The 24584-nt window shown below is 34.9% G+C and overlaps 1 protein-coding gene across 1 annotated transcript in view; it reads left to right on the forward strand.

The window, feature by feature from the left end:
* LOC150104804 (progesterone-induced-blocking factor 1-like) overlaps nucleotides 1-24584 on the forward strand; it is a 363656-nt gene that overhangs the window by 12201 nt on the left and 326871 nt on the right. The window contains exon 2 of the mRNA XM_090395645.1: nucleotides 24363-24482. Coding sequence (XP_090251771.1) covers nucleotides 24363-24482 — 120 coding nt within the window. The remainder of the gene's footprint in view (nucleotides 1-24362; nucleotides 24483-24584) is intronic.

Consider the following 24584-nt stretch of genomic DNA (forward strand, 5'->3'; position numbering starts at 1 on the left):
TCATTTCACTTCTTATTCTAATCAACTCATTTTTCAAGTCTTGCATCCTGGATATATATATGTATATAACAGGCATTCTTTATTTTCTCATATTTATTATTTTAACCTAGTGGCAAAATAAACTTTTTTTTAAAAAAAATTATAAATAAAATCAATTCTCAAAACATGTCCCCCCCCCACACACATTATGTACAGGAAAAGGCCCAAATGGAATATATAACCTGAAAATACAGAAAAACTAGAATCTATAAACAGAAAATTGATGAACGCAGAGAGATAAACAGAAAAGGAAAAGTGGACCCATTTTAAGAATACAATCATCAAAGAAAGCAGCCAATGACATTATAGGAGTAAAAAAAAAAACAGGTCAACAAAAAAGCCTTGGATCACCCAAGTAATTCTATACCTAATAGGTGAAAGAAGAAAATACAAAACCTTTTCCATAGGAAGAAAGTAAGGAAAAATATAAACAGCTAAAAAATAGGATAAATAGCAAATACAAAGAAGCAAAAGAACAAATAAAACATCATAAAAGAAATAAGCCAGAAGAACAAAAGAAGCACAATTATTAAAAATAAACATACAAACATTAGAAAGAATGCTTTCTAATTTCTTTCTAATTTTCTTTCTAATTCCTAATATTGAGCATTCATTCAATCTCCTAATATAGGAGATTGAAGAAAAATCTTTCAGAAATTTCTTCCTAATAAGGAAGAAATTTCTAAAAGATGGAAGTATCTAGAACTCTATAAAGGAAAACATATAGATAACAAGGTCATAGAAAATGAAATGCAGAAGAAATTAGCCCAACTATATTACAAACTGAATTTGAATGGGTGCCAAACAATCTTCTAACAAGGCACCAGGTGTTGATTACCTTCCCTCAGAATTAATAAAATATTCAAGAAATATAACTAAATCAAACTTCAAGATCATAAAAGACAACAGTGGTAGTGTAGTCACTAGTGACCAGATCAAGATAAGATAAGATAAGGAATCGTGACGTCATGAGATTGGAATGTTTGGAATTTCCCTGGGGGCATATGTGTGAGTGACTTGAGTTCTTGTATTTTGGTTCGCGTATGGAATTATGGGTGATGGTAGAGATAAGGATTCGTGTTGTGATTGGGGGGACACTTTGAACCAGATGAAGATCAAGATAAGATAAGGGATCGTGACGTGAATGTTTGTTGTTATCAGATGAAGATAAGTGACATCATTTGTTAGTTGTAAATAAGTGACGTTGTTGTTTTGAATGGAAAAGGGAGATATTGTAGAGATAAGGAATCGTGTCATGATTGGCGGGACACTTTTGACAAGATCAAGATAAGGAATCGTGACGTGAATGTTTGTTGTTATCAGATGAAGATAAGTGATGTCATTTGTTAGTTGTAAATAAGTAACATTGTTGATTTGAATGGAAAAGGGAGATATATTAGTGTATAAGGAATCGTGTCGTAATTCGTGGGACACTTCTGACCAGATCAAGATAAGATAAGGAATCGTGACGTGAATGTTTGTTGTTATCAGATGAAGAAAAGTGACATCATTTGTTATTTGTAAATAAGTGAGTGGGTGATATTTAGAGATAAGAATCGTGAGGTTATGTGTTTGGAAATTTCTGGGGAACATATGTCTCTGTGATATCACATAGTGTTTTGGTTTGGCTATGGAATTGTGGGCGATGTTTCTGAGATAAGATATCTTGGAATTTTCCCAGGGTGACACACATCTGTCATTGTCATCATGTTTTGTTTGGTTGTCTATAGATGGGTGTACTAATTTCCAATAGATTATGGGGTATTTCTTTCCTGTTAAAGGGCGGAAATTCTTAGAGTAGAGTAGAGTCTAGTGGCGGCTGTGTTTTTAGAGCTTTTCTGAATAATTTAATTATATGCTGGTGTCCCTCAAACACACATACACATGCACATTAGACAAGAAAAGTCGCTAATGTATCCAGGTTGATACTCTAATATGTACCCAATGATTATTCTTATGAAAAAAAAAAAATTATAATATTCAGTGTTAGAATTACCAAAACATACGAGCAGTGATTATTGAAATTACAATTATCAACTGTTATGTTCAACTTAAAAAAAAAAAAATTAAACTTACATTTCTATCCAGAATGGGAACATCTTGGTACTATCTAGGTTTTCTGAATATTCCAAATTGATTTTTAACATATATTCACAGAACACAAACACAAATCTGAAAATGCAGTTCACTTTTTCATTATAGGTTACTGTGGCTAACATATATTCACATCACAAAACACACAAAACATAGGAGTTGAAAGATATTTCTGTGAATAACCAGAAAAGCTAGTTGACTACTTAATTTAGATTACTATCCGATTGTTTCTCTGTATTAATTCTTTCCCACAGTTGCTCATGCTATGATTTCCCAAGCTTGGTGGGAAAGTCTATGCACCGTTTAGTTTGGGGTAATTGTTATTTCTGGTTTCGAATTCCGAATGCTTTTAGAGTATGGAATTCTGACAAGTGAAATTATTATTATTATTATTTTTTTTTCAAATTGATTGGTTATTTCCTGTACTTTACTTTTAAAATTCATATTCTAACAGAATAACTGAGCAAAATTAATAAATATATAAAATGTATGTGAATTTATTTTCCAACATTGTAGATTTCTCATTAAATCTTATCTTAAAGATATCTCTCTTATTCGGTCGCCAAATTGTTGTACGTATGTGAGAAATCGTGTGTTTTGGTTCGAACTCTTGGTTCCTGTGGGAAATTATTTCTCTAGTAAATTAATGCTTACATTTATTTAAAAAAAAAAAACCAATGTGACTATTAATTTTATCTTCGATAACTTAAGTAACAGATAGAGACAAGCAAGGTTTTGAAATCTCCGCAGCGTTTTTCTACAGCAATCTTTTTAAGAGTTTTAGTAACATGTCGTTGGTTTAAAATATCTAATGGCTCTGTAAAATAACCAAATTCTAACGGTATTGTGACTTTTCAGGTGAAAACCTCTCCACTAAAATTCTGGCTATTAATTTAATACCTGATTATTCCTTTTGCTTCCAAGAGTTGACAGTTTCATGAAATATTTGAGGGCTTGCATGAACAAATAAGACTTTTAATTCAATGAATCAAAAAAAAAAACTCTCTGGTTACTTTGTGGCACGAAATTTTACAAGGAAAAAAAATTTTTAAATCTTATCGTCTTTCTTAAATTTGTATAACACATCACCGAAACGACACCCAATTTGTTCATTTAAATTTACACATTTATATGAATGAAATATTATTTACAAATTGTATTTACTGAATCTAACAATACAGAAAATAAATAAATTGAAAAATACATCAAAGGTTCTTCCTGTGCTTGTGAAATTGCCATCATGTGGTTTTTGACAATGTGACTCTCATCTGAAAGTTAATTTTTCATTTGGTGATCATTTGGAATTTATTACTGTAGTAAAATTAATGGTTGCATATTTATTTTTTTGAAACCAATACATATACTTCTGAGAATTATTAAAAGCACAGAATCTTTTGTTATGTTTCCAAAAGCATTTAAAAGTACACGTTATGTTTTCACATTTTGGGCATCAAATTTTATTTAAATCAAGAACAGGCCTCCCTATCAACCTCGTTAATGTTTTTGATTTTTCTCTTCCTTTGGCAAGTAATATTTGATATTTGCATGTTGATTCTATCATCCAATTTCTTAGTTTGTCCAGAGATAGTGAACCAATTCCCCACTTCAGCTGATGGTTATATTTTATTAACCAAAAATTCTGTTTTTTTAACTCCTTCAGGTAATTCTTTCCAACTAGAAGGTGATTTTGTCAATGCATATCTTACAATAATTCCATCAGAAATAAAAATTTCTTTAGGAAATAAATTTGAACTCTTATTCAAAAGAAATTGGCAATCAATTATCCCAATGATATCTGAAAATTCGTATTTTTCACCCACTGTCGATTTTTTCATAATCGTTTTCATTCATTCTTCTTCTTAGATTACTTTATGGCACCACAAATAAATAGTTATTTATTATTATTATTTCACTGATTATTAGCTCTGATCGTATATTTTATGGTTACTTTCTGTTACAAAATTCTAAAGAATTAGAACTTTTCACAATGAATCTTTCAAAGAATTTGTGGCTCACCCATTATTTTTACATTACCAAACACAAAACACCACAACATAAAACAGCACCTGCAGTGGATGAACGATCATTTATTTCCTAAAGAAATACAGATTTCTTTAGGAAATAAATTTGAACTGTTATTCAAAAGAAATTGGCAATCAATTATCCTAATGATAACTGAAAATTCGTATTTTTCACCCACTGTCGATTTTTCATAATCGTTTTCCTTCATTCTTCTTCTTCTTAGATTACTTCATATGGCACCACAAATAAATAGTTATTTATTATTATTTCACTGATTATTAGCTCTGATTGTATATTTTATGGTAACTTTCTGTTACAAAATTCTAAAGAATTAGAAATTTTCAAAGAATTTGTGGCTCACCCATTATTTTTACATTACCAGACACAAAACACCACAACACAAAACAGCAGGTGCAGTGGATGAACGATTACCTTAAGTCCAAAGTCACTCAACTCTATCGTATTTTCTTATAGTACTGTTTACACTTACCATGCCCTACCCTGACTGTTCCTTCAAAAATGAACCTTTTGCACAGATGACTCAAGATGTTTTCACATGCTGCTGGATATACTGTTGGTGTGTTTTTATCTTACTTTGTGTGGGGAAAGGTAAAATTTGTATATGTGTTATCTGTAGAGTACAAATAATTTTTCTATACCAAACTTTAAAAGTTTGGTATAGAAAAAAATATTTGGTATAGAAAAAATAATTAACCCACGTTTTGGGTTAATTATCTGTTCTAAATTCTAACAGTTGGGATTTTCGATTGTGTGAACGAATTGTTTTCATATAACTCAAATAATGACAATAGGTAGCATTAGATAATTTCTAAAATAATCAATACATAGATTTCAGTTTTCAACACTTTTTTTTTCTCGTTCCTGGCATTAATTTCACAGTTGTGATATTTTTAAAAATAATTAAACAGAATTGCATTAAGATATAACGTTGTGGATTTAAATATCAAGTTCTAATCAGAATAACTGAGTAAAAAATTCACTGTGGAAAAACAAAACCACACATCTTTGTTCATTTAAGCTTACAATTGTATATTTTATTTTGCTGAAATACTATTTACAAGTATATTAACTGAGAAAAATTTGAAACATGTAATTACCTAAAAATATTTCACAAGATTTAGTTTACACTCTTAACATTTTCCAAAGAGTTCAATGATTAAAATTTTTGTTACTCACTGTTTCTTGGTTATATTACATCAGAATAGCTGGTCATGCAAAAGAGTTTTTAAATAAGATTCCATGGTAACCACACTTCCATACATTTGATATTGTGTCAGTCTGGAAATGACACCATGCCTCCCTAAACATTCTTTGTATTCTTTTGTCAGGAAATATACACAAACAATTTTTGTAAAATGTTCGTAAATGTCCCAAAATAAAGAATCTTTATCGAATTGGATAAAATCTTGAAAGTCTAATTTTACCATTGATGAATTTAAATGATTAGCGATAATTTTCCCCATTATATGAATAGATGGTAATTCAGTTTCCAAAAATAGTAAATGATTATCAATGTCATACATTTTTGCTGAAAATCTCTCAGCTTCTTCACAACATCATCAAGTATTAATTCCCCATCTTGGCATTTCAGAATATAACACTCACCGAGGTCCATTTCGTAGTCAACTCTCCTTTGCAAGTAGCAGAGGATATCAGACCACTTCCTGCATAACTTTTCCCAAGTGGTCCTGGATAAATACATCACAATGTATGTGTCTTCTAAAATAATAATCGGTTTCCATCCACAAGACAAAACTCTTCACCTAGATCTAAAAGGATGGAAACCGATTATTATTTTAGAAGGCACGTACATTGTGATGTCTTTTGCAATTATATTGTTTCACTCACTCACTGTCGCATTTACAAGTGTGTTGTGCTCTGATGATGCTGAGTTGAAAATCAGCGAAATATAAGCGTTAATAAAACATCTTTGTTGATAAAAGTGTTTGTGGTGTTGTTAATACCGTGAAAAATAAGTCATGAGTAACCATCAACACCTAAGCTTATCTGTTAGATGAATTTTAAAAGTAAAATACAGAAAATAACCAATCATTATGAAAAAAAAAATAATAATAAAAATAATTTCATTTGTCAGAATTCCATACTCTAACAGCATTCAGAATTCGAAACCGGAAGTAACACTTACCCTAAACTAAACGGCGCATAGACTTTCCCACTAAGCTTGGGAAATCATAGCATGAGCAACTGTGGGAAAGAATTAATACACAGAACAATTGGATAGTAATCTAAATTAAGTAGCCAACTAGCTTTTCTGGTTATTTACAGAAATATCTTTCAACTCCTATGTTTTGTGTGTTTTTGTGGTGTGAATATATGTTAGCCACAGTAACCTATAATGAAAAAGTGAACTGCATTTTCAGATTTGTGTTTGTGTTCTGTGAATATATGTTAAAAATCAATTTGGAATATTCAGAAAACCTAGATAGTACTAAGATGTTCCCATTCTGGAGAGAAATGTAAGTTAATTTTTTTTTTTTAAGTTGAACATAACAGTTGATAATTGTAATTTCAATAATCACTGCTCGTATGTTTTGGTAATTCTAACACTGAATATTATTATTATTTTTTTCATAAGAATAATCATAGGGTACATATTAGAGTATCAACCTGGATACATTAGCGACTTTTCTTGTCTAATGTGCATGTGTATGTGTGTTTGAGGGACACCAGCATATAATTAAATTATTCAGAAAAGCTCGAAAAACAGAGCCACCACTAGACTCTACTCTACTCTAAGAATTCCCACCCTTTAACAGGAAAGAAATACCCCATAATCTATTGGAAATTAGTACACCCATCTATAGACAACCAAACAAAACATGACGACAATGACAGATGTGTGTCACCCTGGGAAAATTCCAAGATATCTTATCTCAAAAACATCACCCACAATTCCATAGCCAAACCAAAACGCCATGTGATATCACAGAGAGACATATGTTCCCCAGAAATTTCTAAACACATAACCCGATTCTTATCTCTAAATATCACCCACTCACTTATTTACAAATAACAAATGATGTCACTTTTCTTCATCTGATAGCAACAAACATTCACGTCACGATTCCTTATCTTATCTTGACATGTCAGAAGTGTTCTACTAATCACGACACGATTATTCCTTATACACTAATATATATCCCTTTTCCATTCAAATCAACAACGTCACTTATTTACAACTAACAAATGACGTCACTTATCTTCATCTGATAACAACAAACATTCACGTCATGATACTTATCTTATCTTGATCTTGATCTGGTCAAAAGTGTCCCACCAATCACGACACGATTCCTTATCTCTAATATATCTCCCTTTTCCATTCAAAACAACAACGTCACTTATTTACAACTAACAAATGACGTTACTTATTTACAAATAACAAATGACGTCACTTATCTTCATCTGATAACAACAAACATTCACATCACGATCCCTTATCTTATCTTGATCTTCATCTGGTTCAAAGTGTCCCAGCAATCACAACACGAATCCTTATCTCTACCATCACCCATAATTCCATACGCGAACCAAATTACAAGTACTCACGTCACTCACACATATGCCACCAGGGAAATTCCAAACATTCCAATCTCATGACATCACGTCCACAATGACGTCACGATTCCTTATCTTATCTTGATCTTGATCTGGTCACTAGTGACTACACTATTACTGACAACAGAAGAAAACGGAAGAAATTTCTGAAAGATGGAAGTATCTAGAAGAACTCTATAAAGGAAAACATATAGACAGCAAGGTCATAGAAAATGAAATAAGGCTTGATGCAGAAGAAATTGGCCCAGCTATATTACAAACTGAATTTGAATGGGTGTCAAACAATCTTCTAACAGGGCACCAGGTGTTGATTACCTTCTCTCAGAATTAATAAAATATTAATGAAATATAACTAAATCATACTTCAAGATCATAAAGGCTATGTATTATTATTATTACGGGCAACTCCAAGGAGTCCTTACTCATTGAGAGAGGCCCTAAACATCATGTCAAGAACTATTCAGCATTCACACAGTATCTATCATACTTTGCTTGGAACTCATTTACAGTCATGGCATCCACAACAGACTCTGGCAACTTATTCCACTCATTCATCACTCTCCAAGTAAAAAACCTAATTCTAACACTCTTGCTCAGTTTCCATGGATGGCTCCTAGTTCTCCCACCACTACGCTGTTGTGAAAAATTTCTTGTAAAAACCCCTCAGTAATTTGAATGTCTCAATCCTATCACCCCCTTTTCGCTTATGAACCAGTTTCTGTAACCCACAAATCTTCAACTTGTTCTTGTAAGATACATTCCATAAACCAGCTACCATCTTGGTCACTCTCCTCTGGATCCTCTCTATCTTCTCCTCATCACCAAGAAACCCTAACACCCAGATCTGCACACAGTAGTCAACATGGCTCAAGGCTCAATAAACAATAACCTGCTAGTCTCTGCTCGTCAAAGTATTCTTCAGTAACCAAGTGATCTGATGAGCTGATTTAGTCACTTTTGCTAAGTGCCCTCTAAACTTTTAACTCCCTGTTCACTAACACTCTGAAGTCTCTGGCTTCATCAATTTCCTGCAGTATGGTTCCACCAATGTGGTATACTGCTCATAATCTTTTCACCCTAAAATGCATAACCTTACACTTTACCAAATTAACTGATATCCATTCTCCTTTGCCCAGACTGCCAGTCTATCTAAATCATCCTGCAAAATTTTGACATCATGTGTATTCACTATTGCTTTACCCAACTCTGGATCATTGGCAAATAACTGAACAGTTCTTCTCATATCCTTTCCTATATCATTAATAAACAAATTAAATAGCAGTGGTCCAAGAACAGAGCCCTGTGGTGCACCACTATTCACAGGCCTTCTTTTGGACTCTACTCCTGAATAAACTACTCTCTGATATCTCTCCATCAACCACTCTCTTATCCATCTCACCAACCCTATATCCAATCCCATGTGCTGCAGTTTACTGATTAGAATTCTATGTGGTATCCTGTCAAAGGACTTTGCAAAGTTCAGCAGTATTACTGTAAACCCATGTCCGCGTGGTTAGCCTAGTGGCTTTGCGCTTCGCAACCATATGCCTGGGGAAGGAGTGTCCTAGGTTCAATTCCCGTCGCCGACATGAAGAGCTTAAGGATCTTCCTCAGCCATAGCCAAGCAAAGCCATAGCCAAACAAATTAAATAGCAGTCGTCCAAGAACAGAGCCCTGTGGTGCACCACTATTCACAGGCCTTCTTTTGGACTCTACTCCTGAATAAACTACTCTCTGATATCTCTCCATCAACCACTCTCTTATCCATCTCACCAACTCTATATCCAATCCCATGTGCTGCAGTTTACTGATTAGAATTCTATGTGGTATCCTGTCAAAGGACTTTGCAAAGTTCAGCAGTATTACTGTAAACCCATGTCCGCGTGGTTAGCCTAGTGGCTTTGCGCTTCGCAACCATATGCCTGGGGAAGGAGTGTCCTAGGTTCAATTCCCGTCGCCGACATGAAGAGCTTAAGGATCTTCCTCAGCCATAGCCAAGTTAGCCAGTCTTGGGCGTGTACAGCAGGGTTTCCCCTCCAGTTTATCTGGGGTTTTCATCCCGCAAGCAGGCAAACCGGCCCCCGTGAACCCACTCGGATCTACAGCCATAAATACTTAACCCCCCATGAGGGGGCTCAACTCGCCCCAATAGGGATGGGGGAGGAAAGAGAGGGAACTCCATACAAATAAATAAATAAACTGTAAACCCATTACCTTTATCCAATTTAGCTGTCACTGTATTATAAAGCATGAGCAAGTTACTGAGGCATGATCTATCTTTCACAAAATCATGCTGCCCCCATACAGTATCTCGTTTCCATCTATCCATTCCTGAATTTTGCTCTTGACCAACTTCTCCAATGCTTTGACAACGACTCCTGATATACTGATCAGTCGTAATTTGCAACAGCAGTCTTGGAGGCTTCTTTATGCAGTATTTTCCCCCCTTTTCATCTCATCAGGACTAACCCAGAGCTAAGACTTAGATTAAACAATCTGTTCACGGGCACTGACAATTCCTTTGCTGCTTCACATAAGACTTGAGCTAGTATACCACTGCCTGGATGATATACTTTTGCAAAGTGTTCACTTAGTAATTCTACTATTTCGACTGATTCAGTTACCTTCCTACCATCAGCATTCCTTAAAATCATTCTGCCATATACAGTTTTTTTTTTTTTTACTTGCAGCATATCAAAAGAACTGTTTGGGATTCTCTTTAGCCTGCATTGCTAACTTCCTTTTATAATCTGCTTTTGCTTTTTTTACCATACTAGTTACCCTTCTGGCCTGTTGCTTGTACTGTTTGTGTTCCTGCAGGTCATCTTTCTCCTGAAATTCCCTCCACAATTGTTTAATTTTTTTTTCCCCCACCTCCAGCTCAGTGGTATTATTCATCCATTTAACTTCCACTTGATTTACTCTCCTGCCTCTAGGTATGCAGTCAGCCATTACTTCCCTCAGACACTCATGAAGCAATGTAGTACATTGTTTTATACATGACATTTATCTATTCTAATGAATGTTCTTGCACATCAAAGTGAACACACAGCAAATGGACTATCACCTGAACACACAGATGACATACATCTGCATTGGTATTACAGGCTTTATTCCTAGAAGGATAATGACTGGTGAAGTGTTAGAAGTGAATGAAGAGGATGTATTCTGAATACTGAGTAAGTACGCTAAATGTCAATAATGGGGCACCAGATGGAATTTTGCCATGTGTCTTAAGGGGATGTGCTATGGAACTGATCATGCTATTAACTTGGCTGTTTTATTGAGAGTCTTGCAATGGGGCAGGTTGCTGGACAGTGGAAGGAGGATAGGATAGTACTGTTGCATAAGAGTGGTGGTGGAATGGAGATATCAAATTATAGGCATGTTTGTATTTATTCTGCAGTTGTTAAGATTTTGGAGAATTTGGTAAGAACTTTTATACAGCATTGGGCAGATGAGGGTAATATTATTTATCTAGGCCAGCATGGATTTGTTAAAGGTGCTGTTATTTTAGTAATCTGGTTACCTTTTACAATAGAGTAACCAGAATATAAACATCAAAAAAATAAATAAAAAATAAAATAAAATAAATATGGAAGTCAAGAGACATCAAACAAGTAACAAAAGTAAGAATCTATGAGACAATGGTCCTCCCAATACTTCTGTATGGAAGTGAATGCTGGAATCTCGAAAAAGGTGAAGAGAAAAAAATATTAACTACTGAAATGGGTTGGCTAAGAAGATTACTTGGAGTATCTCTGTTGGATAAACTAAGAAATGAAGACATAAAGAAATGACTAAAACAAGAAATAACAATAATAGACAAAATCCAAGAAAGAAGACTGCAATGGTTTGACCATGTGACCAGATTGGGAACAGAAAGATTATTATTAGTAGTAGTAGTACGGGCAACTCCAAGGAGTCCTTAGACTCATCGAGGGAGGCCCTAACATCATGTCAAGAACAACTATTCAACATTCACACAGTATCTATCATACTTCGCCTTGAACTCATTTACAGTCATGGCACTCACATCAGACTTTGGCAGCTTATTCCACTCATTCACCACTCTCCAAGTAAAAAACCTAGCTCTAACACCCTTGCTAACCACACTCTTGCCCAGCTTCCATGGATGGCCCCCTAGTCCTCCCACCACCAGTCCTATTCTCAAAAATATCTTTTGAATTAATTTTATAGAAACCCCTTCAGTAATTTGAATGTCTCAATCATATCACCCCTTTTCTGCCTATCAACCAATTTCCGCAACGCACAAATCTTCAACCTGTTCTCATAAGGTTCATTCCATAGACCTGCTATCATCTTGGTCACTCATCTCTGGATCTTCTCCACCTTCTCCCCATCAAGAAGAAACCCTGGCACCCAAATTTGGGCACAATAGTCTAGGTGGGGTCTTATCAAGGCTCGATACAGAGGAACAATAACCTGTTTGTCTCTGCTCATCAAAGTATTTCTCAGCAACCAAGTGATTTGATGAGCTGATTTAGCCACTTTTGCGATGTGCCCTCCTAAACTTCAACTCCCTATCCACCAACACTCCCAAATTCCTGGCCTCGTCAATCTTTCACTCAAATGTCAAAATTCACTGAATACAATGAACTGCAACTACACCAATGCCATCTATCACCCACCACCAGTATTTCCACAGACAATCAAAAATTCCATGCCCTTGGCAGGATTCGAACCCACAGCCTTTTGGCTGGAGAGTGGATATGCTAACCACTTGGCCAATATTACCAACTTAAGCCCTGTATACAACGATGGAAAGTAAAAGATCCAAAGGGCGGCCCAGAATTAGATGGATAGACAAAATAAAAGAGGATCTGAAAACCAAACAACAAGCGACACCAAACTGGATAGACAGAAGTGGAAAGAGTTCATTTGACCTCATCATCATCTACATAGATGATGGAAGAGAGAAGAAGAAGAACCAGAGTGCAGTGGTTTCGTGCTTGGAAGATTGTGAATTAGTGCTTTGTCATTGAATGAGTTTAAAGAGAGGTGTGATGGATGTTGTGTAAAGGGATAGTGTGTGCCTCACACTGTGATTCATGAGACTCAATAGAGATGTTTAGTTAATAATAAGAAAATGTAACTGTTCCTCAGAGGGGAATTTGTAAATCTCATTGAGATAGAGGCTTTCCAAAAAAAAAATTCAACTTGTTATTGAAAATTATTAAAAGAAGGAATAAATAATGAACTGATTATATATTTAAATGACATTATGGCAAAAATACATTGTTTCATATATAAAATTTATATATTCTAATGAATATTCTTGCACATCAAAGTAAACACACAGCAAATGGACATGTTATATTACACTCAAAATGATGTAATATAACAAACATTATGAAGTGTATTCATATTGGAGTGGAAGAAAGAATATCTGTCTCCAGCTCCTGAATATCCAGCACTTGATCCACTGAATACAATGAACCGCAACTAAACCAATGCCATCTACTGCCCACCACCAGTATTCCCACAGACAATCACAAATTCCATGCCTTTGGCAGGATTCGCTAGGATACACTAACCACTTGGCCAACCAGGCCAGCAAAAAAATCCTTAGAAAAAGTTTCTCTAGTGGTGACTAGAATCAAACATAGGATTCTATTTCTTTGGGTGGCCTAGTGAACAAACCATTTCCACTAACTACACAGATTATCACTGCTCAGTGAGACATGTACAAGTTTGTTTTACATATGTAACTTGGAGAATTATCTCTAACTTACATATGTAAAACAATAAATATAAGATTTTCAAATTCTCATATACATGTAAAATCTAAAGATTGGAATGTGAGCTGTTGAGGTGTATATATAAAACGATCTGTAGGTGATTAAAAAAAAAAGTTGCCTAATTGCATATGCATAAAGATAAGAAATATTTGCCCAACTCTTAAAAATTTTTACTTAATGCCACAAAATTCAAGCATACTTACTAGGGTGTATATTCAGCATATGTTAGGCATGTAACACCCATCCACAGAATAGCAATATCACTAATATTACATTTTTGTATTTATTCCTGTTAAAGACTCTCTTAATTGTTTCCTAGCTTTGCGTGATTGCTAAAATTAAATGGAATATACTAATTCTTCATGAAGAGAACACTTTTTGATGTATAAAAATTGCATCCCATTCATGTTAGTAGCCTGGGTGCGTGGTCACAAATATGGACACCTTTGAACAGACAGGATATTATGATAGTAATACATGATAAAGTTACATCATTACTAACTTCCTATTGACAGTATGTATTATTTTATGTTAAATTATGGTATATATTATGTTAAAGATACCAAGCAATTTTATAAACTAGGTTTTTTAATCCTTTTTCCCAAGTAAGCAAACAGACAAGTAAGTCAAGTTTGTGGCTGCACATAGTGCAACTCGTGGTAAAGATGGAGCAAGCTCTGATCACTTTCCTTAGAATTTTCCCCTTAATGCAAAGCACATTTCCTTGCGGAAATGTATGACGCTATGCATTAAGGTAATGGTCTCTACCCATACCTGTTTCGACCTTTATTGAAAAACCTAGCTTATAAAATTGCGTGGTATCTTTAACATAATATATACCCAAGGTAAAAAACTTTTTACATATTACTCTCATCCTGAGATTTTTATTTAATGAGGTCAAAGCACCTTATGGCAACTTGTTTAGGTAAAATATTTATAAGCTCTGTATTACTTCACCCTTGGCATTTTTTAGGTATGGCTCCCACTGATGAGACCTCAATAAAGGTCGAAACCGGTATAAGTAGTGACCATTACCTTAATGCATAGCATCATACATTTCCGCAAAGAAATGTGCTTTGCATTAGGGGAAAATTCTAAGGAAAGTGATCAGATTCTGCTCCACCTTTACCACGAGTTGCCTAGTGTTGCACTATGTGCAGCTGCAAATAACTTGACTTACTTGTCTGTTTGCTTACTTGGAAAAAAGGATTAAAAAACAGCTTATAAAATTGCTTGGTATCTTTAACATAATATATACTCAAGGTAAAAACCTTTCTACATATATACAAAAAAATGTAATGACTGTTACCGAGAGATTAAAAGATGACAAATATATTTAAAAAGATACTACTAGTTTACTAGTTTCGTTGAATAGATCAACATCTTCAGGTATCACAATCAAAGAAATATATAAAGAATTACAGAGACTTAAAATTGTAATAACAGAACAAGTACAAAAAGACGGTAGCATGTTTGAAAACAAAATGCGAGCTTGAGTTCCAAACAAACGTATACTATGCGCTGTCGGAGTGCGCCTATACTGAACAGAGGCAATGTGTGCATCAGAGAGATTGAAACTTAGGCTGTTGTTGATATGAGAAGAATCTAGAGAAAATTTCTCTAGATTCCACAATCTTTCTTTCGAGCTCATCATAGCACACATGGATGTTAGAAGTTTGAGTCCAGTTCACAATGTGTTGGCGGCCTTCATCTGAGTTGAAAAGAGAACGTGGCTTGAGAGAGCGCTGGCTCTAGTCCTATTATAGGAGATATCTCTACGGTGTTCTTCCAAATGTAGAAGGATGGATTTAGCAGTCTGGCCATAGTATGGCTTTCCACAATCACATAAAATTTTGTACACTCCAGGAAACTGAGTTGGAAGATTTTTTTCTCTTTAGGTTTACTAAGTATTGAACGAAGTTTTTTCCTGGAGTGTACAACATTTTATGTTGTACACTCCAGAAATCATACTATGGCCAGACTGCTAAATCCATCCTTCTATGTTTGGAAGAACACCGTAGAGATATCTCCTATAACAGGACTAGAGCCAGTGCTCTCTCTAGCCACGTTCTCTTTTCAGTTAACTCAGACGAACGCCGCCAACACATTGTGAACTGGACTCAAACTTCTAACATCCATGTGTGCTATGATGAGCTCAAAAGAAAGATTGTCGAATCTAGAGAAATTTCTCTAGATTCTTCTCATATCAACAACAGCCTAAGTTTCAATCTCTCTGACACACACACACGTTGCCTCTGTTCAGTATTGGCACACTCGTGACAGTGCATAGTATACGTTTGTTTGGAACTCAAGCTCATATTTTGTTTTCAAACATGCTGCTGTCTTTTTTGTACTTGTTCTGTTATTACAATTTTAAGTCTCTGTAATTCTTTATATATTTCATTGATTGTGATACCCGAAGATGTTGATCTATTCAACGAAACTTGTTAACTAGTAGTATCTTTTAAAATAAACCATGTCATCTTTTTATCTCTCGGTAACAGTCATTAAAGTTTTTTGAATAATATTCCAACCAAGTAAAAATGAATTCTGAAAAAAAAAAAAAAATAAAATAAATAAATAAATATATATATATATATATATTAAAATAAATATGTGATTATACATATAAATTTCAGCCAATTGATATGGAATAGTTTCCTAAAGTATGCTAGATACTAAGTGGGTCGAATATGTGCCATCCAAATTTTTGGAATTTTTATGCCACCGTTATTGTTGAGATTAGGATGGTTAATCAGAATTTCACAGGCTTCTTTAAATTTTCTTTCATACCAGATTTATGATGTAAAGAGCAGGTACTTTTCCAAGAGGAGCAGAAAAAAGTCAACATAGACATTATATGTATACAAGAACATAGATGGAGAACTGAGAAAAGAGGGGTTGGAATAATGCTCAAGAAGGAACTTGCAGAAAAAGTAACATCAATTGAAAACGTATCTGAAAGAATTCTCCTCATAACCATAAGTACCAACCAAAAAATGACAATAATATCCACATATGCTCCTACAGAATGTGCTCCACTAGAAGACAGAGACACCTATTATAAAGATCTTTGTGAAACTGTCATGAACATCCCAGTTCACAATGTCACACTCATTGGTGGCAATTTTAATGCTCAAATTGGTAATGACATTGCCAATACTACTAAAACGTTGATAAATACACTTATCATGAAACCACAAATAACAATGGACATTCTCTTATGAACTTCTGCAGCAGCCATAACATGGTAATCATCCAAACCAAATTTCCCCATCCAAAAGGAAGACTATGGACCTGGGAACATCCAAATGGTTCTCATTCCCAAATAGACCACATACTAATCAATAGAAAGTGGATCAGATCCATCATGAACTGTTGAGCATATAACATGGTTGAACTATAAACTCTGACCACAGAATAATCAGTGCCCACATTAAACTTTCACTAAAAGCCTATAAAAATAACAAGCCTGAAAAGAAACAATACAACTGGGACAAACTAAATAACCCACAAATTGCAGCATCTTTCCACAGCACATTAGAAGACAATATGGAAAAACATTCTTAAAGATCCAGTTAATGAAAAGTATGAGGGTATCATTGAAGCAATAAACATAACATCCAACAAAATTCTTGGAAACAGCAGCAAAAAAGACTTTGAAAAATGGATCACCCCTGAAACTTAAAAATATATAGATGAAAGAAATAAAGCAAGGAAACTCTACCACTTAAACAGGAATGAAATAAATAAAGATAAACTAGACACTTTAAATAACAAGGTCAAGGCCAAAGACAAAGAAAATCAAATAAATAAATCCTGCGAGGAACTTGAAAATTATACTAAAACTGGGGATACTAGAAACACCTTTCAAATGATAAATTATATCTGTTAACATAAAACAAAAAGAAGTGGAAATATTGTCGCACATGACAAAAACGGTAGACAGCTATCAGTAAATTCGAACTTGATGAAAGAATGGAGAAACTACTTTCAAGAATTACTGAATGTTGATAATCCCCAACATTCAGGTCAGCTAGCGGACCCGCACTTAACCACCACTCTACCAATAAATTGTGATGACTTCACTGAAAAGGAACTAAAAATAGCATTAGATCAAACCAAAGCAGGAAAGTCCCCAGGGATTGACGGAATTAAAGCAGAAGCTTTCAAAAATGCTGGGTATAATACATATTCCAATCTGCTTGCCATAATAAATCAGGCTTTAAACGCTAGAATAATACCTGGAAACAAGGCCTTATTGTCCCAAAAAGGTCAGTCTAAATAGAATGGATAACTACAGAGGTGTTACTTTGCTATCAACCACAGTTAAAATCTACAATAGGATGATACTCCATAGAACCTTACTTAACACCACTTTTAAGAAAAAACCAAGCTGGATTTCTAAAAAAAAATGATGTACAATAGAACAGATACATTGCATCAGAAGAATCATAGAAGGTTCACATGATAAAAACTTACCACTCATTTTAACCTTTATAGACTTCAAAAAAGCCTTTGATTCCATTAATAGAGAAGCAATGTTTAAAATACTCAGCTTCTATGATCTACCCTCAAAACTCATACAAGCAATCTCAGCACCTTATAAAGATTACAATGCTACAGTAATCTTTAAAACAAACATCTGAATCATTTCCAGTGACAACAGGAGTCCTGCAAGGTGATGTACTAGCACCTTATTTGTTTTTAATATGCTTGGACTACATCTTCCGGACCATCAACACAGAAGATCTTGGTTTTAACATTAAAACATCCACCCACACCATGCAAATAACTGATCTTAGCTTTGCTGACGATGTTCTACTTATTGATACAGTACCAACAAATGTGCAAAAACATCTCAGTCTACTAGAGGCACAGGCTAAACTTATTGGTCTGCAGATCAACATCCAAAAGTCCAAAGTATTCTCAATAGGTTGTGAAAACTTTATATTTCATATCAGCAATAAATCTTAGAAAGAGTAAAGGACTTTCAATACCTTGGATCATACATCAGCAATACAGAAAAAAGATACAGAAAATCAGCAATACAGAAAATTATATCAGAAAACGTAAACAGCTGGCTCTAGTCTTCCATAACAAACTCCGTCCCATCTAGAAATCATCATTAGTATCATTAAAGACAAAATTAAGACTATACCATGCAACCAGTAGATCCATCTTCTTGTATGATTCTCAAACCTGGACAATAAACACCAAAAAAGCTGCAGATCTAATTAACTCCTTTGGAACTACATGTCTCCGACTGATCCTTGGATACACCTGGATGGACCGCATCACTAACTCTGCTTGCTAAATCTGGCTAAGTAAGAACCACTTGTCAGTATAGTAAAAAAAAACTACAACTCAGATGGCTTGGGCATCAACTCAGACATCCTGAAGTCTCGCCCTTTTTGGAATCCCTCATCCTGTACAAACCAGAAGACAGAATAGTATTTTTGTCATATCCATTATTTATAAATGTGTTGCTAATAATTTTTATTTAAGATTATGTTTAAGTTTAATAAGTTTAAGAGCTTGTTGATTAGAGTAAATTGTTATAGCTCTGTTTTTAAGGGTGTTAATGACACTCCAAATTTTTGCGATGGGTGGTGATATGAGTTAGCATGTATATATATTGGCCAGTGTGTTTCGGTTTGCAGTAGACTGTGAAGGATAGACTGCCTGAGGGAAGATGTGTGACCAGTGTATCCAGGAATGGGAGTGAGTTCTGATTTTTAATTTCGATAGTAAATTGTATGCGTTCATGTTGTTTGTTCAGGTGGCTAAGGAATGTGTTTAATGTTTGTCGACCGTGTGGCCAGATAACGAAAAGATCAGCAATGTATCTAAGCCACACTGTAGGTTCTAGAGTAAAGGAATCAAGAGCACTTTGCTCAAAAGCTTCCATATAAAAGTTAGCAATTGGCAGGGATAGTGGTTGTACTACATGGCTGTACCTTCTTTTTGTAGGTAAAATTCAAACAGCCTGCAAAAATCTAGCAATAACTCATAATCAGGTTTCAAATTTACAATCCGAAATATCTAGCTTTATGAATCCAGATATTTTGAATGTGTTTGAAAGAATCACTGACAATTCGGCTAAGTATATTATAGAAAATAATAAAGAAAAGCTTAAAGCCAAATTTCATAATTTAAAAACAACGCCGAGATTTAAATGCCAATCATGCGAATCCAACCAATTAGGATATCTCTTCTACGGTAAACAACTCTAACAGTGAACAACGAACAAGTGAGACAAGGAGTGACCAACCACCTGCAAGCAATAGTCATGTGATCAACTTATCAAGCCACACCTTAAATAATGGTCAACTTGCACTTCTTGATAAAGGCCTTAACTTTGCAGTAGCACCTAGAACTGTTACTAAATTGGATTTTAAATACCACATAGAAAGAGGCATTAAGTCTCTTCCTATTAATATTGCTGATAAAATTCGATTAGAAACCAGCAATGTTCTGAATAAAAAGAAAACCTTATATAGCAATCTTACAAAAATAGAACAAGCAGCAATCAAGTCATTGAAAGCTAATCAAGATATAATTATAACAAAATTGGACAAAGTAATGCCACTGTCGTCCTTGACTGTCAACTTACATCCATCAGATGAATCAACTAGTCTCCGATAACAGCACCTATCAGCTTGTAAACTATAATCCAACTAACAGAATAAAGAAAAAACTGAGAAATTACTTAAGTCTATCGCTTCTTGGCTGTCAGACACTGTTAAAAAACTTATACCCCATTACGCCCATTCTTCCAGAATATATGGTGTTCCTAAAGTACACAAACAAAACGTTCCACTTTGGCCAATAGTTGAAGGAATAGACAGTCCTAATTACAACCTAGCCAAGAAATTAGCGTCAACACTTAAGGAGTTGGTAGGTCATTCCCCGTCCTATATAAAGAACACACAACACTTTATAAAAAAAATTAAAAACATAACACTCGACAAAGATGATTTATTAATTAGTTTCGACATTTCTGCCCTTTTCACAAATGTCCCAATCAGTGACGTGATTCTTCTCCTACGGAACAAATTTCCGCCCGACATTACAGCCCTCTTTGTCCACGTACTACGTTCTGGTTACTTTGTGTGGCAAAATAAATTTTACCTGCAAAAAGAAGGTACGGCCATTGCTCACCACTATCCCTGCCAATTGCTAACTTTTATATGGAAGCTTTTGAGCAAAGTGCTCTTGATTCCTTTACTCTAAAACCTACAGTGTGACTTAGATGCATTGACAATGTTTTCGTTATCTGGCCACATGATCGAAAAACATTACACCTTAGCCACTTGAACAAACAACATGAATGCATACAATTTACTATCGAAATTGAAAATCAGAACTCTCTCCCATTCCTGGATACACTGGTCACACATCTTCCCTCAGGCAGTCTATCCTTCACGGTTTACCGCAGACCGACACACACTGGCCAATATATACATGCTAACTCATCACCACCAATCGCAAAAATTTGGAGTCATTAACACCCTTAAAAACAGAGCTATAACAATTTGCTCTAATCAACAAGCTCTTAAACAAGAATAATTAAAAATACTATTAATAAAGTTCTTCATAAAACTTCATCAAAAACGAATATAGAATAGAGTAAAACCATAGCCATCCCATACATTAAAGGGTTATCAGAAAAAATCAATAGAATCCTACACCTCAATTCCCATAATCTCAATGCCATTTTTAAACCACCTATAAAATTAAGAAACATTCAACTCCTCTAAGGATCCTCTCCTCCCATTGGCACATCCTGGAGTATATTGCATCTACTGCACCTGTAACTTACCTTATATTGTTGAAACTGGACATACAATCCCTATACATAAAAAAAAAAAAAAAAAAAACATTAAATATAACAATTTTGGTGAAGCAGGCCTCTCAGATCACACTCTCAACACCCTACACCAAACTGATCGGAAAAGTACCTGCTCTTTACATCATACAAAAACCTGGTATGAAAGAAAATTTAAAGAAGCCTGTGAAATTGTGATTAACAACCCTAATCTCAACAATAATGGTGGCATAAAAATTCCAAGAAATTTGGATGGCACATATTCAGCGCACTAGTATCTAGCATACTTTAGGACTTTAGCAAACTATTCCATACCAGTTGGTTGAAATTTATATGTATAATCACATTTTTTTTTTTAATATATATATCTAAACTTGTTGCTCTCCAGCCCAACCCTTAGTTTTGTAATCTAATAGATAATAATTATAAGACTCTAGCTTTGATGTAGTAAAGATTTTTTTTTGGCAGAGGTCAGGCCAATAATTGTAGTAACAGTTGGTCAGAAACTTTAGCAAACCATGCAGATTGTAGTGCAGCTTGTTTCTCTGTACATATTGTGTATGCTCCAGAGGATGACCTTGATATGATGGTCAAAACATCGAGCGTTGATTTTGGTTTATATTAAACTAAAGTTTTACTCTATAACATTGTAGTTGTCTCCATAATTTTTTGAAATGTAGCCTCATGGTTCTGTTCTTGGGGCCCCTTACTGTTTAACTTATTTGTTGATGATATTTCATGTAGATTGACTGGGGATCTTCATATATTTGCTGATGATGCAAAGTTAGGTAGAATTGCCAGGAAAATTGCTGATATTAATTCTCTACAGGAAGATCTGAATAAACGTTTAGCTTGGACAGATAAGTGAGGTTGTAGTTTTAAAATAAATAAATGGAAGGTGTGACACTTTGGGATACAGAGCTACATGCTGTATTGGTGGAGATGGGAAGTGGATGAGATTCAGGATCTTGGGATGGCGGTAGATGGTTGACTATAGTTCTGATGGCACATTGCAAGTATTTCAAAGACTGCAAGTCGTATTGCTGCTATAATTAAAAGTACATGGACATGTAGGAATGAGGTGTGTGTGTGTGGGGGGGGGTAGCCTCTGTATAAGGCATTGATCTCGCCACACATGGATTATTGTACTCAAATTTGGTCACCAGTTGTCATTGTGATCTGGAAACACTAGAGAGGGTCCAAAGACAAATGACCAAAGTGATATCAGGACTCTGAAGTGTTGGCTATGAAGAGCGTTTGACTGAATGTAGATTACAGAGTTTGGTGGATAGGAGGAAAAGAGGAGAATATGATAAAGACATTTCAAAAGTTGTGATGATCCTGGTGGAAGTCTGACATAGCAGTGAGAAAGGGGTACTGAAATAAGGAGGTGATTTGCATCACATATATAAATCATTGATTGGGACATCTGGACTGCTCTGCAGATTTGGTCTGAATTTCTGGGGATGCGATGAAGAAACATGAGGGATCCAGATATTATTAGCTTGAGTATAATATCTATTTGGTGAATTGATGTCTCTTTGGACAGACAGATGGGGAGAATAAGAATTGCAGAGCTTGGCAAATAGGAGAACGAACTGATGGGATTAAGATTTCTTAAGTTGGTGAGTAGACAGATAAATTTTGGGTAGCTATTTCATAGGATGGCTAGCAGTAAGAAAAGTAATTTGCACAAAATGTAGTAAACAAGATATTTGAATGCTGCATCTTGTAAGGATGGGGAAAGTATGAACATCAGATAAATTTAAGGCTGGCCTATGTCAGTGAAGCAAAAAGGAAGACTTCCTATATAAGTTGTATAATTCCATAGTGGCTTGCAAAATTTTTGATGTCTTCATCTGAAATATGGTTTTCTCAGTAATGCAGTTTGTAGAATATTCATATTATTTAAATATAGCTTGTAAAAAGTTTATTTTTCACTTGGTCAGACTATAATAATTTTAGTTTAATCCTTTATCCAAGTGTGTGCAAAAAAAGTTTGTGCCTGAAAGTATCTTCAGGACTGGGGTAAAGTGGTATAACACCGGGCAACTCCTTGCAGAGGTGGAGCAAGCTACCGACACTCCTATCTCAGTATCTCCCATAATGCAAAACACATCTCCTTGCGGATATGTATAATGTTATGCATTAAGGGAAGGGCCACTACCCAGACTAGTTTCGACCTTTATTGAGGTCTCTTCAGTGGGAGCTAGGCCCAAGTGGAGATACCAGTCCTTATAAGGACTGGCTTAAAGGGGTGAAGCAAGAATGCTTTTCATCTTCCCCGTTATCTGTAGAGGACAGTGTAGGGATAAAGTGTTATTGAGCTATTAAATTAAAGCTCTGATCGTGGCAGGGGGTAACAGCAATAGCCAAGCCTCAGTTAGAACTTCATTGGCTACAGCATTGCCGGAGATACCAGGCAGAAGCATTAGCAAGTTCATCTCCTCCTATAGGAGCTGCCAAATGGTGTGCCACCTTTTTATTAAATTACTCTAGATTTAGAGAAAGATGTTGAAAGTTTATTTTTCACTTGGTCAGACTATAATAATTTTAGTTTAATCCTTTATCCAAGTGTGTGCAAACAAAGTTTGCGCCTGAAAGTATCTTCAGGACTGGGGTAAAGTGGTACAACACCGAGCAACTCTTGCAAAGGTGGAGCAAGCTACCAACACTCCTATCTCAGTATCTCCCATAATGCAAAACACATCTCCTTGCGGATATGTATAATGTTATGCATTAAGGGAAGGCATTATACATATCCGCAAGGAGATGTGTTTTGCATTATGGGAGATACTGAGATTGGAGTGTTCGTAGCTTGCTCCACCGGTGTTGTACCACTTTACCCCAGTCCTGAAGATACTTTCAGGTGCAAACTTTGTTTGCACAAACTTGGATAAAGGATTAAACTAAAATTATTATATAGCTTGTAAATTGGAATATGAATGTGTATCAAATTAAATGAAAATAAGTTTTCTTGCACACACCTTAATTATCATATTTTTCTTTTACAGCTAAAACTTCATGATCATGTTTGGCCCTTACAAACAGAGAAAGAAAGATTAGAAAAAAAGATTCAGTCTCTTCAGAAACAGTTCCAGAAAACAACTAACATATGCAAGGAATATGAGCAGGTATTTTAGTTTTTTGTTATGCTAACATCATAAATATCTTGACAAGTTTTTAATGAATATTAATATTCATAAATTAATGTTAATCATGGAATGTGTTACATC

The sequence above is a fragment of the Typopeltis vanoorti genome, chromosome 7 (assembly GCF_054136105.1).
Source record: "Typopeltis vanoorti isolate ZY-2024b chromosome 7, IOZ_Tvanoo_1.0, whole genome shotgun sequence".
NCBI classification, from domain to species: domain Eukaryota; kingdom Metazoa; phylum Arthropoda; class Arachnida; order Uropygi; family Thelyphonidae; genus Typopeltis; species Typopeltis vanoorti.